Source organism: Mustela lutreola, chromosome 4 (assembly GCF_030435805.1).
Source record: "Mustela lutreola isolate mMusLut2 chromosome 4, mMusLut2.pri, whole genome shotgun sequence".
NCBI lineage: Eukaryota > Metazoa > Chordata > Mammalia > Carnivora > Mustelidae > Mustela > Mustela lutreola.
This window is the reverse complement of record NC_081293.1, coordinates 34,715,290-34,732,930: the sequence shown is the minus strand read 5'-3', so window position 1 is coordinate 34,732,930 and position 17,641 is coordinate 34,715,290. Positions and strand designations below refer to the sequence as shown.

At 41.1% G+C, this 17,641-nt stretch overlaps 1 protein-coding gene across 9 annotated transcripts in view; it reads right to left on the bottom strand.

Moving 5' to 3' along the window:
• Positions 1-1,671: 1,671 nt before the first annotated feature.
• CPEB3 (cytoplasmic polyadenylation element binding protein 3) overlaps positions 1,672-17,641 on the bottom strand; it is a 197,595-nt gene continuing 181,625 nt past the window's right edge. For all 9 annotated transcript variants that reach the window (XM_059169456.1, XM_059169454.1, XM_059169460.1 and 6 more), the window contains one exon: positions 1,672-5,527. In XM_059169456.1, the coding sequence (XP_059025439.1) occupies positions 5,300-5,527 (228 nt within the window). In that variant the 3' untranslated portion in view covers positions 1,672-5,299. The remainder of the gene's footprint in view (positions 5,528-17,641) is intronic.

The window sequence follows — 17,641 nt, the reverse complement described above, 5'->3', positions numbered from 1 at the left end:
TTAAAATTAGTTGTTAGTTGAAAAACAAATACAGAGATCTTAGCTGTGAACACTCTAAAAGTTATGTCCATTATTTTGACAGCAAAAATACAAATACCTAATACTTTATACCCCAACAGAACTATATCCAGAAAAGAGAGAGAGAAGTTTTCCTGTATTAGCACCCGAGTTTTCTACTTGTTGCCATTAACTTGCGTCATACAAATTTAAACATCCCCAAATCCCATATCCACTTCTTGACCCATTTTGGGGTATAAAGTCAACAGCGTTAATTATAAAATACTCTGTGGTAAAATGGAACACTATTGCAGCTGAGATAGAGAAGTTTGGTTATTATTTAAAAAAAAACCAAAATGTTAGCTGACATACCATACAAACTGGTGAAAAAGCAACAATCCATACAAATAAGCCAGTTTTAACAAAAAGATACTTTTTTTTTCACTAATCTGTGACTAATCTTTCACTCAAACCTTGCAAGTAGAGATGTCACAATACTCAAATATTTAGGTAGGAGCTTTACCCAGTTAAATGCCATTTTGTTGCTAATATAATAGATAAAATGAAAACTAGCAGTTACTTGCTAATTGCATAAATGCAGTACACTCTGCATTAGCCCATGCCTCACTAACAAGCTATAAAACACAAGAAATAGGCAGAAATCTAAGCATAATCTTTATACCACTAAGCAAGAATTTTCCAATTTCTTTTCTTCTGTTCCTAATCACTTATTTGTAGTTAATGTAAAATTCCAACCAGTAGTACCCAATTTGAGTTAAAATTTTACATCACGACTTGATCTAATCTATATATTATTTACAAAACTGAATACATAGAGCATACCCAAGAGCCAACTCTGGACACGTTTCTCCGCGTTATTGATAACCTCGCCTCCAAGACCACGGAGCTGGAAGGGGACCATCAAGGCCGAGGAGAAACACACCATCCTTCTAGAGCAAGTCATTGCATGTTCTATTTACGCAACACCAGTTCTGCAGTCCTAGGTACTTTGTTTTCATTTTAGGTGCCGTTACAGGGACGCGCTGCCCTAACGGCACAGCTTCAAGGGGAGGTGAGTGTTGGAAAAGAAGCAGGAGGGCGGACAGATCATGCTCGGAATGGCCAGATGTTGCCCCAAGGAGGGACAAACAAGGGGCACCGTAACGGGGTGGAGGAAGACGAAGTCTGAGACTGTCCATATACAGTGGTGACGTCTGAGCGTGCTTCCTCGGCCGCCACCCACGCCAGCGGGAGGGAAGGCAGGAGGGACACTGCAATCCAAGTCACTACACAGAAGTCCCCCTGGCAGCGTCCTTCTGCTCTCGGCCGTCACCACTGTAAATGTTTGGGGAAGATGTGGCCTGGGCGAAAGACACCGTCTCACACATGGACACCAGTTGGTGGCAGATTCTCTCTCTCTCTCGCGCACGCATGCACACACGCACATAATGACAAGTTAGAGGGGGAAAAACAATGAATCATTCTGTTGACCTAGCCGGGTTTTCCACCTGGTGGTATTTCGGTGGGGATGACTCCATTATCAGGGCCCCAGATCTGGCTGCACCTGGTGTTGTATAAATCCACTGTGACATCCCTAGAGAACTGTACTGTGACATCCCTAGTCTTACACTAAACCACTGTAATAAAGGAAAAGGCTTGTCAAAATCTCACATGTTCTGCTCATTCTGTCATTTTATTATCCAATTATCCATTACATTTTCCAATCACTTTACATAACCAACCATGTTCATCGTTGTCACACTATTGTAAACCACATCAGCAAGTTAATACATAAAGCTTTGCATTTCAAAAAACTAGACACTTTAGTAACAATATTACAAAGGTTTTAGCTTCAAAAATAACTGAAAATGAAAAAAATAAACTTTTAAAGAATTAGCATCATAAAATTAATTTATTCCAAGTAAAAATACAAAATAATATTATGACATTGACCAGATATGAAAGTCCCTCCCAGAAACAACTCTATTAATGATTGAGAAAGCACTCCTTAAAGAAAATACGAAATAAAATGAAAAATATGTAAATATGTTTAATTTTTTTCTTAGCAAAAAATCTTTCTAAAAATAACAATGAAAATTTGTCTCAGTACAAAGGCTACATTACTATTGAAAAAATACCAGCATGAAGAAAAGGTACATATTTGACAGTAGAAAAATGATTTCAGTGAATCACAATGTCTAAAGTTTGCAATGAAAATAAATCTGCAATAAAGATTTATGCCTTTTTTCTTTTCTTTTTTTTTTCTATTTTTTATACAAACAGTACAAACAGTATTGCACATAACAACAAATAGTCGAGGTTAGGTTTTAGCCTTCAAAAAATCGACTAGTTCAAGTGTCACATCAAGGAAAGGCCACAACAGGACCTGTGATACCCAGGGGCTTCCCAGTCAAGTTGCAGGTCAGAACACCTCTTGTGTTTTAAAAAATAATTTTTTTTGAAGGACCCTCTCTTTTAATATAACATTAACAACTTGGGGGCACATTTATTTACAAAACAAAAGGGAACATGTTATAATTTAATAAACTAAAAAAGTTCTCTTTAAAAAAATACAAACAGAAGAACTCTTTCACAATCCTGGTCAGTCGTGCACAATCAACGCTTGATTATAAATATACAAATGAAGGGAAAGTAGTTTCCACCATCTATCCACAACTTTCAGCACCAAAGGGAGTTTATTCTTTATTCTTTGTAACCTATTCTTCGTGACCATGGTTTTCACCTCCATATCAGCTTCCCGCTGTACAAGCTTCCAGCTTTTTTTTTTTTTTTTTTAAATCTCAGTGTTGTTTTAGTACATGAAAGAGGGGTGCTTCTTCAAAAAGTTTTGCTTCTTTCACATAATTAGGTAGATTTCTGTAGGTTAGATATGATCTTTAATATTATAGTTATAAAGCTCTAACTTCTTCATTTTCAAAAAACACAAATAAGCATGAAAAAAATAAAGTTACCCATCTGTTAAATCATTTTTCTTGCAGAATTAAATTAATATATATTTTTCTGAATAAACTTACTTAGAAAATATCATTTTCTTTCCTATATTTCAAAATTGAGGTATTGCAAAAGATCATGTCAGTCAGAAAGCATGCCTTTTTCCTTAAAAACAAACAAACAAAAAAATCTTCAGCCAACTTTTGAAAACTGTCTAGAATACAAAAAGTAGTAGTGCATAACAAAATTTCTTGTACAGATGAAAAAAACCACAAACATAGAAAAAAAACCAAACAAACAGAAAACCACAGCTGGGCTGGAAAAAAGCAATTATTACCAAAAAGCCCAGAGGTAACCTCAAAGGGGAGGGGGGAGATCTAATAAGCATTTTTAATCCAGTAAAAAACTATGTTGTTTTTTCCTTTTTGAAAAAAAAACTATAGTTTGAGAGCTGGCAATTGCAACTAAACACTGGAGAAACAAAACAAAACAAAACAAAAACAAGCAGTCTTATTAACTTAAGAGACAGGACAAGGACATCACAGCACATAAAACACAGCGACTTAAATCTATTCTGCAGTGTCATATCCAGTCAGATTGTCCCCAGAATTCCAAAACATAGGAAGAAGATTAAAAAAAAAAAAAAGATTTACATAGTCTCACAATCATTGTGTGTGTTTATATATTACTATCTGCAGCCCAAGAGTGAATGCTAAAAAAATGTCCACGGTAGTTCTAGCAGGTCTTAGTTCTATTCAAGCTTTACAGGATAAATCCAGGGAATTAAGTAGTTAAATTTCTCACCCAGACAACCAGCCCTGCCCAGGCCATCTTGTTTTGGATAGACATTTCTTTAGCATCACCGCCACGCAACTTTCTTAAAATGTGCCTAGTTTGTCAATCTGACAACTTATCTCTATATACTGTATATATTCCTAGTGTTTGTAAGCTAAGATGAGCTCTTTGGTTTTCTGGACAAGGTCTGAAGCTATGTAAAATGGTGCAAGCACTAGGAGATTATAGCTAAGAGCTCATGTGTTAGTTAATAATATACCAGTTATGAACTGTCAAGTTCGTTAATGTCTGACACAGAGGCTTTAAACAGTTAAGTTTGATCACAGTTAGACATAATCACTTTACTATATAAAATAAATTGCACAATATATAACAGAGCACCGCAAAGTACTTCATCTACCATCCACAAATTTGCTTTAAGAATATCCTACACCTAGGTTTTATATTGGTTGTAATATAGGTCATTCTGTCAGGGGCTCTTCCTAATGTCAGAAGCATTCCATTTATTGAGGCATGCCTTCCTCCAGTCAATTACCAATTCTTTGAGTGAAAAAAACTCTTTTAAAAAAATCAGTATTTTATAGCTTATATAGATTCTTAATTTGTGCATTGTGGGAAGGTTTTATACTAGACATTGGATATAAAATTTATTGCATGCAGCAACCTGATTAAGTAAACATGCAGTCAGAAATAGTGACCTTCCGTTGAAGCTTTCTGTAGTCTATTCTGATCTCCATTCGGCAGCTGATTCTATCCCTAAATCACAAACGTGTGTTGTTGGGTTTCTTTAAATTGATACCTTAGCCTGAAGAGAGTATTATGGTATTAATAATACCATCTTAATAGCAGCAAAAGCTATTGCAGCATAAATTTACATAACACTAAAAGATCTAACCAAAATCCTCGGCAAAACAAAAATCAAACATGAAGGGAAAATAAAGATTCAGCTTATGAGGTATCCTTACATGTCAAAATAGAAAACTAAAGGCCTATTTTCATTAAGGGTTACTCTTACTCTAAATGACCCCAACTAATGATTGCTGAACTGTTGTGAAGTTTTTGCTACATCTGCCACCTACTCACGAGTATTACCTTTGGTAAGTCTTCTCCTAGGGGCAACTCTCTAAGTTTCTGAAAATAAGTGCATGCTCCAGTTCAAAAACAATCAGAACAACAACAACAACAACAACAACACAACAACAACAACAACAACAACAAACAAAAAAAATCACAGACATCAACCTGATGGCCGCTGATGAGAATGGCAGTCTACGAGTGACAGATCAGGTGTAAGAAATTAAGGTACCAAGCAGACAAAGGTGAGAATCAAAGTGCAAATCAGTACCGTTATACACTCTGCAATTTTGCATTATACTGGACACTGAGTTCAGTAATATGACTGTAAATAATAGTAATAATAAAAAGACCCATTTCTTCTTTAAAAATCGAGAACGAATGCACAGATTTCCAGAACACTGTAAGCCCTGAGGCAGTGCCCTCTCTTTTTCCCTCCTTGTTATCTACTCCAGTACTTGTGGCTGGGTCTGCCCTGGGCTCAGCTCCAGCGGAACGGGACGTGCCGAGGGCGGTCGCCTCCCTCCTTCACCAGCGGTTTGTGGAACTCCCGCCCGGCGCGGGAATGTATGCTCGCCCAGCAGTATTCACAGTAATACTGCAGACACGTGACGTTGGCACAGAAGAACGGGGCAAACTTCCCACCACAGCGCGTGCCCTGGCACTCATCACACATCTGATCGTCCAGCACGTATGGCTTCACTTCCACCTGGACCCAGAGAGGAAAGACAGGAAAACATGTTTAGCAAAGCTTCCTCACGTTTCTTCCCTTGAGGCCTTACAGTAGAGCTTAATGACGGGTGTCGGGCAGACAGAGGCGTGAGTCAAAGCGCAGATCAGGGCTTTGGAACTGCTCCATTTACAGGTGGTGTGATCACAGGCAAATTCCTAACCTCCCTCTGTGCTTCTGTTCGCTCTGTGGGTCTGTAAAGTGTGTATAATTTATACACAGACGTGCACACATATTTGCCTATCTGTAAAATGGGTACAACAACGTCCACCTCCAAGGCTGCGGGGAGGATTAAGAGAGGCAGTGCGAGTAGAAGCACCTGAGCGGAATCCCGAAAGCCAGGCAGCCCCTGGCCGGGTGGGGTGAGAGAGAGCGTGGGTCAGGGAGAGGGGGCAGCCGGGACAAAGCCCACAAGCAGGCAAAAGCAGGGCGTGTAGGTGGGGAATGGTGTGGTGAGAGCCAGGCCCGAGGGGAAGAGTCACGCTGGCTGGCCAGACAGGATGAGATGTGACATCACGGTGAGGCTCTGGGCCTCTGTGTTTCAGTGACAAGGCTTCCAAAAGTCTATTATCCAAAAGTCTATTATCTATTATTCCAAAAGTCTATATTAAAAGTATATTATTACTGGGATAATAATAATAATAATAACTGGGATAATAATAATAAATGCTAAGCTACTAATAATTGAGACTTCCTTATTTTTTGGACTTTATTGCCTTAATCTCCCCCTATAACTGGAAGCTTTACAGAGGAGAGCTCTTCCTCACAGCCCTTCGAGGGGGGCATTTCATAACTGAAACAAAGCAAAGCTGTGCATGTGGAAACCAAAAGCAAGGAAGAACAGAGTTACCAGAGTTTTCCCCTCGTCCCCTTCCTAGAACCTCAGAAAAGGGACATTATTCATGTTTTCAACTTGAATGTTGGAAATTAGCATGAAGGTGGCAAGTCTGTGATCGGGCCCCTTCCCATGCAGCCCTCCAGAGCCATTCGGGGGAAAAGCAACCGTTGTGGCTAGAGAGACAAGGACCCGGGGCTTTTTGATAGGCCCTAACTCCTGGCGATTCAGGCTGCCTCTGGGTGCAGCCGGGAGGGTCTAGCCGGGCATGAGGCAGGGTACAGGAGAGGGGCAGCAGGGTGGACAGTTGGGGGGTGGAGGGAAGGGGGCCTACCTAAGATCAGACACTCCACTTTTCCTGGCTCTCCTCCCCTTTGGAAGGACCCCTGCTGGCCGCCTCTGGGTTCTGTCTCTAGCCATGACTCCAGCCTATAGGACCATGGGCTAGCCGGGTACTCTGACTTGGAAGACCCGCTCGAGAAGACCTGTATCAGCTCTTGGTTACCCGGCGGGTAAAGGTCTTCACTCTGGCTCTAGTTCCCTTCTTCCAATTTCCTCCTCCTCAACCTGCGGCTTCCAAAAAAAATCTCTTGCATCGATCTCTGCATCATCACTAGAACTGTTGTGGCTCTGGGGTCACCTGCCTGGGTTCAGATCTAGGCCATGTTAGGAGCCGTTCAACTTTAGGCAAGTTTCTCTCAGGCAAGGCCACTCTGAGCCTGTGTCCCCATCTGTGCACTAGGGGAGAAGAAGAATTCGCACTTGACAGGGTTCCTAGGAGGATTAAATGAGTTAAAGAACAGAAAGCCTCGGAACAGGCTTGGCACAGCCTAAGCACGAAGCATGATTCAGATTCCGGCCGCGTCCCCTCCAGTCCAGGCCGTCCCGGGTGTGTTCAACACCGACAGCCTCTGCGCTGGCTACCAAGCTCCAAGCTTTCCCCGGCTCATTCTCCCATGAACATGCTGACATTTCAACTCATCTACTTCTACGGTGTTCCTGGTCACAAGCCATTCCAATCCTCCACAAGCCCAGCTGCCTCAGGGACAGGGCGCTCCCCGTCTCCCGTGACTCCGACACGAGCCACAGGCTGCACTGTCTGCCCCAGGCTCCCCGGCGGGGCCCCATTCACACTACAGGGCCCCCACCTTTGCTTACACTTTCTTCCCACTTTCAATGCTTGGCCCACTCAGTTTTATGTACGCAAAGAGGCCAGGTCTTTCCTTTCTTTTTAACATAAAATTAACAATTTTAAAGTGACCATTCAGTGCCATTTAATACACTCACTGCGCTAGACAGCCACCACCTCTATCTGGTCCCTGAACAGTTTCATCCCCCAAAGAAGGCCCTGTGCCTACTACTAAGCAGTTATCCGCCCTCCCCAACCCGTTAATGGCCAGTCTGCCTTCTCTCCTTCCGGATTTAGCTGTTCTAGATATTCTATATGTATGGCATCACACGAAAGTATGTGACCTTTTGTGTCTGATTTCTTTCACTTATCATCATCATATGCTGTTCAATCCATGCTGTGGCCCGCAGCAGTATTTCATTCCTTTCCATGACTGATAATATTCTAATGTGTGTGTGTGTGTGTGTGTGTGTGAGAGAGAGAGAGAGAGAGAGAGACAGAGACAGAGAGAAACAGACAGATACACACACACATTTTATCTATCCATTGGTTCACTGATGGACACTGGGTGGTTTCCACCTTTCAGCCACTGTGAATGATGCTGTTATGAACACATATGTACACATATTTGTTTGAATACCCGTTTTCAATTCTTTTGAGTATATACCTAGAAGGAGAACTTCTGGGCATGTGGCAATTCTGTGTTTAACTTTTTGAGGAACTGCCAAATTATTTTCCATAGAGGCTGTACCATTTTACACTCCCACCAGCAAAGTGGCAGAGTTCCAATGTCCCTACACACTCATCAAAACTTGTTGTTTTCGATTTTGTGACCTGCCATCCTAGCAGGTGTGAAGAGGTATTTCACTGTGGCTTGATTAGCATTTCTCTATGGACTAATGACATTGAGCATTTTTCATGTGCTTGCTGGCCACATGTAGATCTTCTTTGGAAAAAGGTCTATTCAGTATGAATGTACTAAGTGCTCTAGATTGTTCACTTTAAAATGGTTAATTTTTTATGACTCTAACTTCAATTAAAAAAAAATTTAAGCTCTTAAAAACTAGAGGGCGGAAAACTCACATAACCATATTCTATTATAGTTATCATTTTTTATACCTAAACATAAGTAATTTTCTTTTAAAAATACCAAAAAGTCTCTCTGTGCTAAACTTGAATCTCCTTCATTGCTCTTTTCATATTTGTATTGTTTTAAAAATGGCTACTGCCGTTCTTTTTTGTTGTTGTTTTTTTAAAGATTTTATTTATTTATTTGATAGACAGAGATCACAAGTAGGCAGAGAGGCAGAGAGGCGGGCAGAGAGAGAGAGATGGGGAAGCAGGCTCCCCGCGGAGCAGAGAGCCCCATACGGGCTCGATCCCAGGACCCTGGGATCATGACCTGAGCCGAAGGTAGAGGCTTTAACCCACTGAGCCACCCAGGTGCCCCGCTATTGCGGGGCATCTTTAAATTGTCTGCCCATCTTTAAATTGTCTTTTTGTTGTTGACTTGTAAAAGTTCTTTATATATGCTAGATACTAGACTTTCATCAGACATATGATTTGCAAATATTTTCTAAATTGTTTTACTTTGTTGACAAGGTCCTTTGACACACAAAAGTTTCATTTTGACAAAGTCCAAATTATCTATTTATTCTTTTGTTGCTCCTCCTTTTGATGTCATATCTAAGAATCCACTACCAACGCAAGATCATAAAGGTTTACCAGTCCAGTTTTCTTCTAAGAGTTTTCTGGTTTTAGCTCCTGTATTTAGGTTGATTTTTAATTAATGTTGTATATAGTGTGAGGCAGGGGTCCAATGTCATTCTTTTGCACGTGGATACTGAGTTACCCCAGCACCATTTGTTGAAGAGAACTCTTCTTTACCCATTGAATGTCAGCCTTGTAAAATATCAGTAACAGGCTTTGCCTTCCTTAACTATTTCAGTCTCACAGGGATCTATTCCATTCTCCTTTGAGCTTAATACTCCATGGTTCTCCTCTGGCATTTCCTCTCTATAGTCCTTCCTTGTCAGCATCTCTCCAGAGCGTCAAGTGACTTGATGATACCTGGTCCAGAGAAGAAGGTGGTCTTCAGAGACTGTGGCTCCTGGAGAAATGGAGCTGCTGCTTATGAGAATGTATCAACTTGGCCTGACCTCCTTGCATCTGAAGCCAAGAAAGTCAAAATGGTGGGATGACCCCCTGCCCTGAAGTTGGAGGACCGCTGGCAGACGCAGGGCATTCAGGGAACAGCTTTCCCATCCCGAGTCTGCCGAAGACCACTTTGATTCTGCCACCAGGCAGAGACTATGCTCAGGGGACTCCAGCAACCAGATCAGAGCCTCAATAAGCCTAGATCAGAGAGGTAACTGGTCTGAACAATCAGAATTCATATTCAGTGAAAGAAAGCTGCTGGAGGAGAAAGATAATAGCCATTTATCATACATACAAATATCAAAAGAGCATGTAAGGAAATTCAAGTCTAGCACAAAGGAGACACTCTGGTAATATAATTTTTAAAAAGGTTACTTTTTTTCAGGTATAAAAAAGGTATTGCGGTTATACGGGTTTTTCTTTCCTCTTTTTCTTAAGAGCTTAAATTAATTTTTAAAAAAGATTTTATTTATTTATTTGAGAGAGAAACAGAGTGTGAGCAGGAACAGCGGGAGGGGGAGGGAGAAGCAGACTCCCAGCTGAGCAGGGAGCCCAATGTGGTGCTTGATCCCAGGACCCTGGGATCAAGACCTGAGCCAAAGGCAGATGCTTAACTGACTGAGCCACCCAGGCATCCCTTAGATTAATTTTTTTAATTGAGGTTAAGTCATAAAAAGTTAACCATTTTATTTATTTTTATAAAGATTTGAGAGGTAGACACAAAGAGAGACAGAGTGAAGGGGCAGAGAGAGAGAAATCCTCAAGCAGACTTCCTGCCAAGCACAGAGCCCAACAAGGGGTTCGGCCTCACAACCCTGAGATCATGACCTGAGCCAAAATCAAGAGTCAGACGCCTAACCAACGGAGCCATCCAGGCACCCCTGAGATGTTGTACTTGACTATCCAGGTTAATTCTGTTTTTCCCAATACACAGACATGCAGCTATTAAAATAAAAATAAAAATGGGTTTCTCTGTTACCAATAAACTACAACGCACGGAGACACTAACTTATGGGGATCATATTATTGATTTCCACTTCCATTATTAAAGTCGAAATAGTACAGAGTGTTATGCAAAGCCAGTCATATCATGGAATGGACGTTCTGTTTTAAAGGAACTTGCAGGTACAGGAGCTGAAGACTTCCTAGAGAGACACCTGGATTCATCCCACACGCCTAAAGGCGATGACCATGCCCAAGGCTGCTGACAAACACGTGGAACTTACTGATGAGCTGTGATAACCATTAAAGATAAGGAGGACTGATGTGGATAAGCAGCTGTAAGCTGGATAAAGGGAGTGATATATTTAGAATGATATAAACAAAGAGAAAGCCATACCTAAACTGTTCTCAATGCTGACACTGTTTTGCATCTAACAAGCTAGAGAGAATATTTCTGTCTGCAGTTTTTTTTTGATATCAGTCAACAAAATGACCTCCCAGTGTAAAAAAGCAATGACCGAAGAGCTCTTGGTGGCAGAGGGGAGTTACCTAGAGACAACATAAACCATTCCCAGATCCAGAATTCCCCTCTCCTTAGGCCTGAAAGGTTGTAGAAAAGAGGAGGGGGGCATTAGTCAAAGTTAAAGCTCAGTTTGGATGATGTACTAACTGTCCTCTTAAGGACAGCTAAAGAATGGACCCTGCTGCTGTCTGCCCCGTGGTGACAGGAACCACCGAATGAAGTCTGCCAGATCTCCAGCCACCCCAAGCAGGTAAGGCATGCTCACAGGGGACTGGAAGTTGAGTAGAAGCAAAGATTTCAGGTAATTGAGTGAGAGTGGACAAGTTGAAGAAAGAGGCCAGGAGGTAATAATTTAATAGGGATACATGAAGAGTCTTGCTCAGAAGTCAGGTAGGCCATTTCTTATCATCTGCAACAACACGCTTCCCGGACAAACCATTTTATTTGGTGCACTAAAGCTTTTTTTTTTTTTTTTTTTTTTTTAAGATTTTATTTATTTATTTGACAGGCAGAAATCACAAGTAGACGGAGAGGCAGGCAGAGAGAGAGGAGGAAGCAGGCTCCCTGCTAAGCAGAGAGCCCGATGCGGGACTCGATCCCAGGACCCTGGGATCGTGACCTGAGCCGAAGGCAGCGGCTTAACCCACTGAGCCACCCAGGCGCCCCATGCACTAAAGCTTTTAAACATGATGTGCTCCTAATCTCCTTGGCATGTGTCACAGAGAACATCTATCCATGCCTAAAAACCACAGCAACCTCATTAGCATTCCCACTGAACACGGTGTCTTCACAGTTGCTAAAGCAGGCTCTCTACCAGCAGGCAATACAAAGATTGTTTAGACATAAATTTTTAGTTTTTCAACGGACCATGAACTGGAATCCTGCTGTTTAGAAAGCAGATGACAGATGCCCAAGGCAATTAAAGCAGGGATGCGCAAATGGCTTTTCCTTAGCAACAAAGTTATCCACAACCTTCCAGATATAGCAAATTCACAGTTATTTAATTTTAGAAGCAATCTGGGGGTAGATTAAAAAAAACATACGGGAAATGGTTTGAATTTTCCTTTTACCTTTCAAAGGATGGGACTTACTTTTTTTCATATTCTCGAGTGTGAGGGAAAGAAAGGTTTTAAAGTTGTCCTTGTGCCTTTCCCACAGTTCAGAGCGTGCTCGTGTGTGCTTATGTTGACACCTTTGCCATATGTTTCTGGAGTGCGGAGAGATCTGTGAGCACTCTGCTGCATGGAACCAAGAAGGGCCATCTGACAGTATCCCACGCAATCCATGGATTCACCCCGAGTCTAGTTTTCTTCCACGCTGCTTGGGAATGGGGCGGGGGATGAGGATCTGAACCAGCTCCAAACCACGTTCTAGCAGAAGAGTGTACCGTGTGGAGAACAAATGGTAAGAAAATCACGACTGCTGTGGCGTCACCATCCTCCCAGAACGCAGAAGGGCAGAGCACCCTGGCTCTGTCCACTCACTGGCTGTCACGGTCTTGCAGGCCTCAGTTTCCCCTACCCCGTGAGAGACGTGCACCAGCTCTTCCAAGTGAGAATCAGCACTCACCAACCAACTGCTAACTGACTAGTACTCTTGGACTTCTGGGGTTAAAGAACTTGAATGTCCTACTGAGATAACTACTTAGAAAAATGGGAGCGAGCCTTTTCCCATTAGTAGTCTCACAAACAGCCTCGATGCTCAAATACAAGAAGGAAAGAACAACATTTAATCATTCTAAAGAGTCTTCATATTAAGAATTATCCCAATTCCAAGAGAAAATACATAAAAAGAGATAATGGGACAGGAGAGATGAAGGGTCAAGACTAGGAAGGAGAGACAAGACAAAGAGGTTCCACCCTCTTCAGAGAGGAGGGACAGCTTTCTTTAGATGACCCAACTCCATTTAAAAAACTATTTCTAGCCAAAGGCTCTGAGATCCCCAGAGCTTCAAAATAAGCCCAGGAAGGATTAGTTCAGACAACATTTGAACTCACTTCTAGGTGCTGCTTCCTCTCAAAGGGTCCAATCAAACATAGCTCTGACTACAGCTGGGAAGTTTTCAAGCCATATCCAGCAGGGCCAAGAGCAGCAGCAGAAGAAAGGCTGGGCTGTCGGAGCCCCGGGCTAAGGCTGGCGGCAGAACTAGGCTGAGAACAGGCCATCAGAACCTGCACACCGCTTGCTATTGAGTCATCGTATATATTCCAGCTGGGGCTGAGGACAAAGCGTAGTATCATCAGCATTTCTGTTCATATGGTTACTGGGTCATATTAATCTCTAAGCAGGCTAAAAATATAAAGCCTTTGATAGTCTATAGCTAAAATTCAGGCCCAACATGTTTCTAGGGAAGAGAGAAAAAAAGATTAAATATGTGAAGTACTTGAAGTGCCTGCAAAGAAACGTGCAATGGATAACATCTCATTAAATAAAAAATGGGTTATTCTGAAGTATGCTATTCAAAGCAAATATTATGCGCTACAGCTTAGCTTTCACAATGTTCCTTAAATAAAAGTATCAGAAAGCCCCACATTAGCTAACTGAAAGGCAGTCTCTCTGGTCCTGTGTTCAGCTAAAACAAAACAGTCAAGGGAACGTTATTTGTCAATGGTATATTGATATTAAAAGTACTGATTTCCTTTCTTATATAGAGACTTGTATGTTACAGAGAGACACTAGATAATCTCAAGTAATCAAAAGACAAAGGACTCTGATTGCTAAAGGGAATTCTTGAGCACACCTTCAGTGTCCCACCACCAGCGTGGCCGTGCCACTGTTCTTCCCCTGGCTCACCCCAGCTCTCTGGAGACAGAAAATAGATGCCCAGAACCCCACTTCTGGCTATTTATTCAAAACAACTGCAATCAGGCCCATGTCCACTGTAGCGTTATTCACAACAACCAAGATGTGGCAGCAACCTGAGTGTCCACAGACCAATGAATGATAAAGAAAATGGGCTCTCTTGGGGCGCCTGGGTGGCTCAGTGGGTTAAGCTTCTGCCTTTAGCTCGGGTCATGACCTCAGAGTCCTGGGATGGAGCACTGCATTGGGAATCTCTGCTCAGCGGGGAGCCTGCTTCTCCCTCTCTCTCTGCCTGCCTCTCTGCCTAGTTGTGATCTCTCTCTCTATCAAATAAAGAAATAAATCTTAAAAAAAAAAGAAAAGAAAAAGAAAATGGCTCTATCAACATACAATGTGATATCATTCAGTCTTAGAAAGGAAGGAGGTCCTGACGCCCGTAACAACATGGATGAACCTTCAGGACATTACGCAAAGTGCAGTAAGTCAAACGCAGAAGGACGGATGCTGCAGGAGTTCATTTGTGTTTCCAGGTAGTTGCAACATAAGCATCTTCGCCCCAGGGATTTTTGCTAAAAAGTTTTTTTTGAGTAACTAATTGGCCATGAGATCATTTCATTATAAAAAATAAAATCACGAGACACTAAAGAGGGACATTCATTAAGAAGGACATAAGAAAACATGAACATGGTAACAAAATTAAAATGACTTTATTGTGAAATACAAAATATTTGAATACATTCAAAATGTGTAGTGTAAATATGGGGCAATACTGCGTAAGTAACTGATTTTATTTTGTGGATTATACCTAAGCACTTGTCTTCAAAGACTTTTGCTCAGAGTATTAAATCTTTTTTCCTTTTTGCTTGTTGATTCATCTCATTTGGCATCACGCTTTTTCTTTTTTTCCACTGAAATTCTTTCCTTCATTAGGAAAGGCTATCAGTTTCCAAATATTAGGATGCATATTTGTGAGTGAGCATAGTATTGCTCTGTGAAAGCCTGGCATGTTGTCACATGTCCACTGACAAACGTCCCAAAGTTCTATGGCAAATGTGAGTTCAAAACTGTGTCACTGTGCAGACCATTAGGAGGGCTAAGATCTATATAACATAAAAACGGGAGTACTGCATCAATGGAGAAGTGAAACCCAATGTTCAACCAGCTGAGGAAACCAAACTGTCAAACCAAACTGCCAGCCAATTATTTTTTTTATCTTTTAGGGCAGAACTGCCTTATGGCCAATTTGTTATGTGGTGAAAATGCTTGTGGCAAAAATAACAACGGCAAAGATGCTTATAGAGGAAAAACTGGACACATCCTTTTATAGGACAGATCTAAAGTAGTAAATGCATAGAAAGCAGGAAGTTGAATGTTGGTTGCCAGGGCTGGGGACAGGGGAAAGTAGGGAGCTGCTGTTCAAAAGGTATCAGCTTTCAGTTATGCAAGATGAAAACCTTTTAGAGATCTACTGTAGACATTGAGCTTATAGTTAACAATACTCTACTGTACACTTAGAAACTATTAAGAAGGTAGATCTCACATGCCTTTTCACCACAATAAGAAAAAAAAAAAAAAGAAAATACATGATGGGTAGGACACACTTGGGGAAAGGGGATTAAGGAAAGGAAAAACAATCACTACGTATGAAAAAGAGAACTACCCATAAGCCAGTAATTACATACTAGGTATTTGCCCAGGGGATACAAAAATACAGATTCAAAGAGGGTAAATGTACCCCGATGATTATAGCAGCACCAAACTATGGAATGAGCCCAATTGTCCATCGACTGATGAATGGATAAAGAAAATGTGGCAGATATACACAAAGGAGTATTATTCAGCCATCAAAAATAATGAAATCTCGCCATTTGCAGTGATGCTGATGGAACTATAGGGTATTACACTAAGTGAAATAAGTCAGTCAGAGAAAGGCAAATACCATATGACTTGACTCATATGTGGAATTTGAGAAACAGAACAGATGAATATATGGGAAGGGGGAAAAGAAACAAGCCATAAGAGACTCTAAACAATAGGGGACAAAGTTGCTGGAGGGGAGGAAGGGAGATGGGATTAATTGGTGCTGGCGATTAAGGAGGGCACTTGTGATAAGCACTGGGTGTTGTATGTAAGTGATGAATCACTAAATTCTACTCCTGAAACCAATATTACACTAATGTTCACTAATTAGAATTTAAATAGAAATTTGAAAATACAAAACCCCAAACCACCACTACATACCTATTAAATTTCTGAATTTGAACATGAAGAAGCTGAAAACACAGTATTTTTCTCAAGTAGGTTCCCTAAGACATTATTCCCAAGAGATAACAAATTTCAGAAGAGTTCCATGATCAAAAAATTTGTGAAAAACTGCATATTGTTTCCTTCTTGCATTTTCACAATGAAGATTGGTACATAAAAGATTCTAAGAAGTCCTAGAATAAACTTACCTACTTAACATTCTTCAAGAAAGCATTTCCAAACTCACTTGACTTAGAAAAAAACTTTTTAAAAAATAAAATAGATATTAAAATCAAAAGGGGCTAATATTTGACAGAGAACCATTTAGGAAATGGTCATTTAGGGGAACTAATTTTAGGGACAGATTTTGAGGCAGGCCAGACCTGCCTACTGAGAGCTCCTTCTCCTGTTTCAAAAACTGAGATAGCCAACCAATGTTACCCCTGTCTTGCCTGACATATTTAACTCCTTTTATCATGTGAGATTCTTTTTTTAAAAAAATATTTTATTTATTTATTTGACAGAGAGAGAGAGAGATCACAAGTAGGCAGAGAGGCAGGCAGAGAGAGAGGGGGAAGCAGGCTCCCCGCTGAGCAGAGAGCCTGATGTGGGGCTCAATCCCAGGACCCTGAGATCACGACCCAAGCCAAAGGCAGAGGCTCAACCCACTGAGCCACTCAGGCACCTTTGTTATGTGTAATTCTAATTAGATTGTCTAATGAATATCTTCTAGAAGAGTTCAAATAATAGTCAAGGTTTCATATAAATCAAATATTCTCAGTATCACTGTATACTGACAGAACGCTTTTAAGTTTTTAAAATTGCTTTCATTAACACACACACACACACACACACACACACACCCTATCCTTCCTTCAAGTTATACACTAAGTGGTTTAGTGAGGACTAAACTCCAGATTGGCTTATTCTAGCCTATTATCCCTTCTAGTAGTAAAAAGGTCTCTGTGAGCTGAGTTGGCAGACTTAAACAAATGTCTGTTGCATGATGCATTTCAAGTTACAAACACCTAACTTAGAAATTTCGAGGAAGGGACACCAGGTGGCTCAGCTGGTCAGGTGGCCGACTCTTGATTTCAGCTCATGTCATGATCTCAGGGTCATGGGACAGAGAGCCCCACAATGGGCTCCACGCTCAGCATGGAGTCAGCTTGAGATTCTCTCCCTCTTTCCTCTCCCTCTGCCTCTCACACATGCTCTCTCTCTACAATAAATTAATAAATCTTCAAAAAAAAATTTCTAGGAGACAACATGGCAAAGTTGTGCTAAACAATAACTGTGTGGTGGGAGCCCCTCAGATTTTTATTTTTATGTTATTTATTTGTATATTTATTTTTAAAAAGATTTTATTTATTTTTCTAAGAGACAGAGAGAGAGAGAGAGAGCACAAGTAGGCAGAGCAGCAGGCAAAGGGAGAGGGAGAGGCAGGATCTCTGCTGAGCA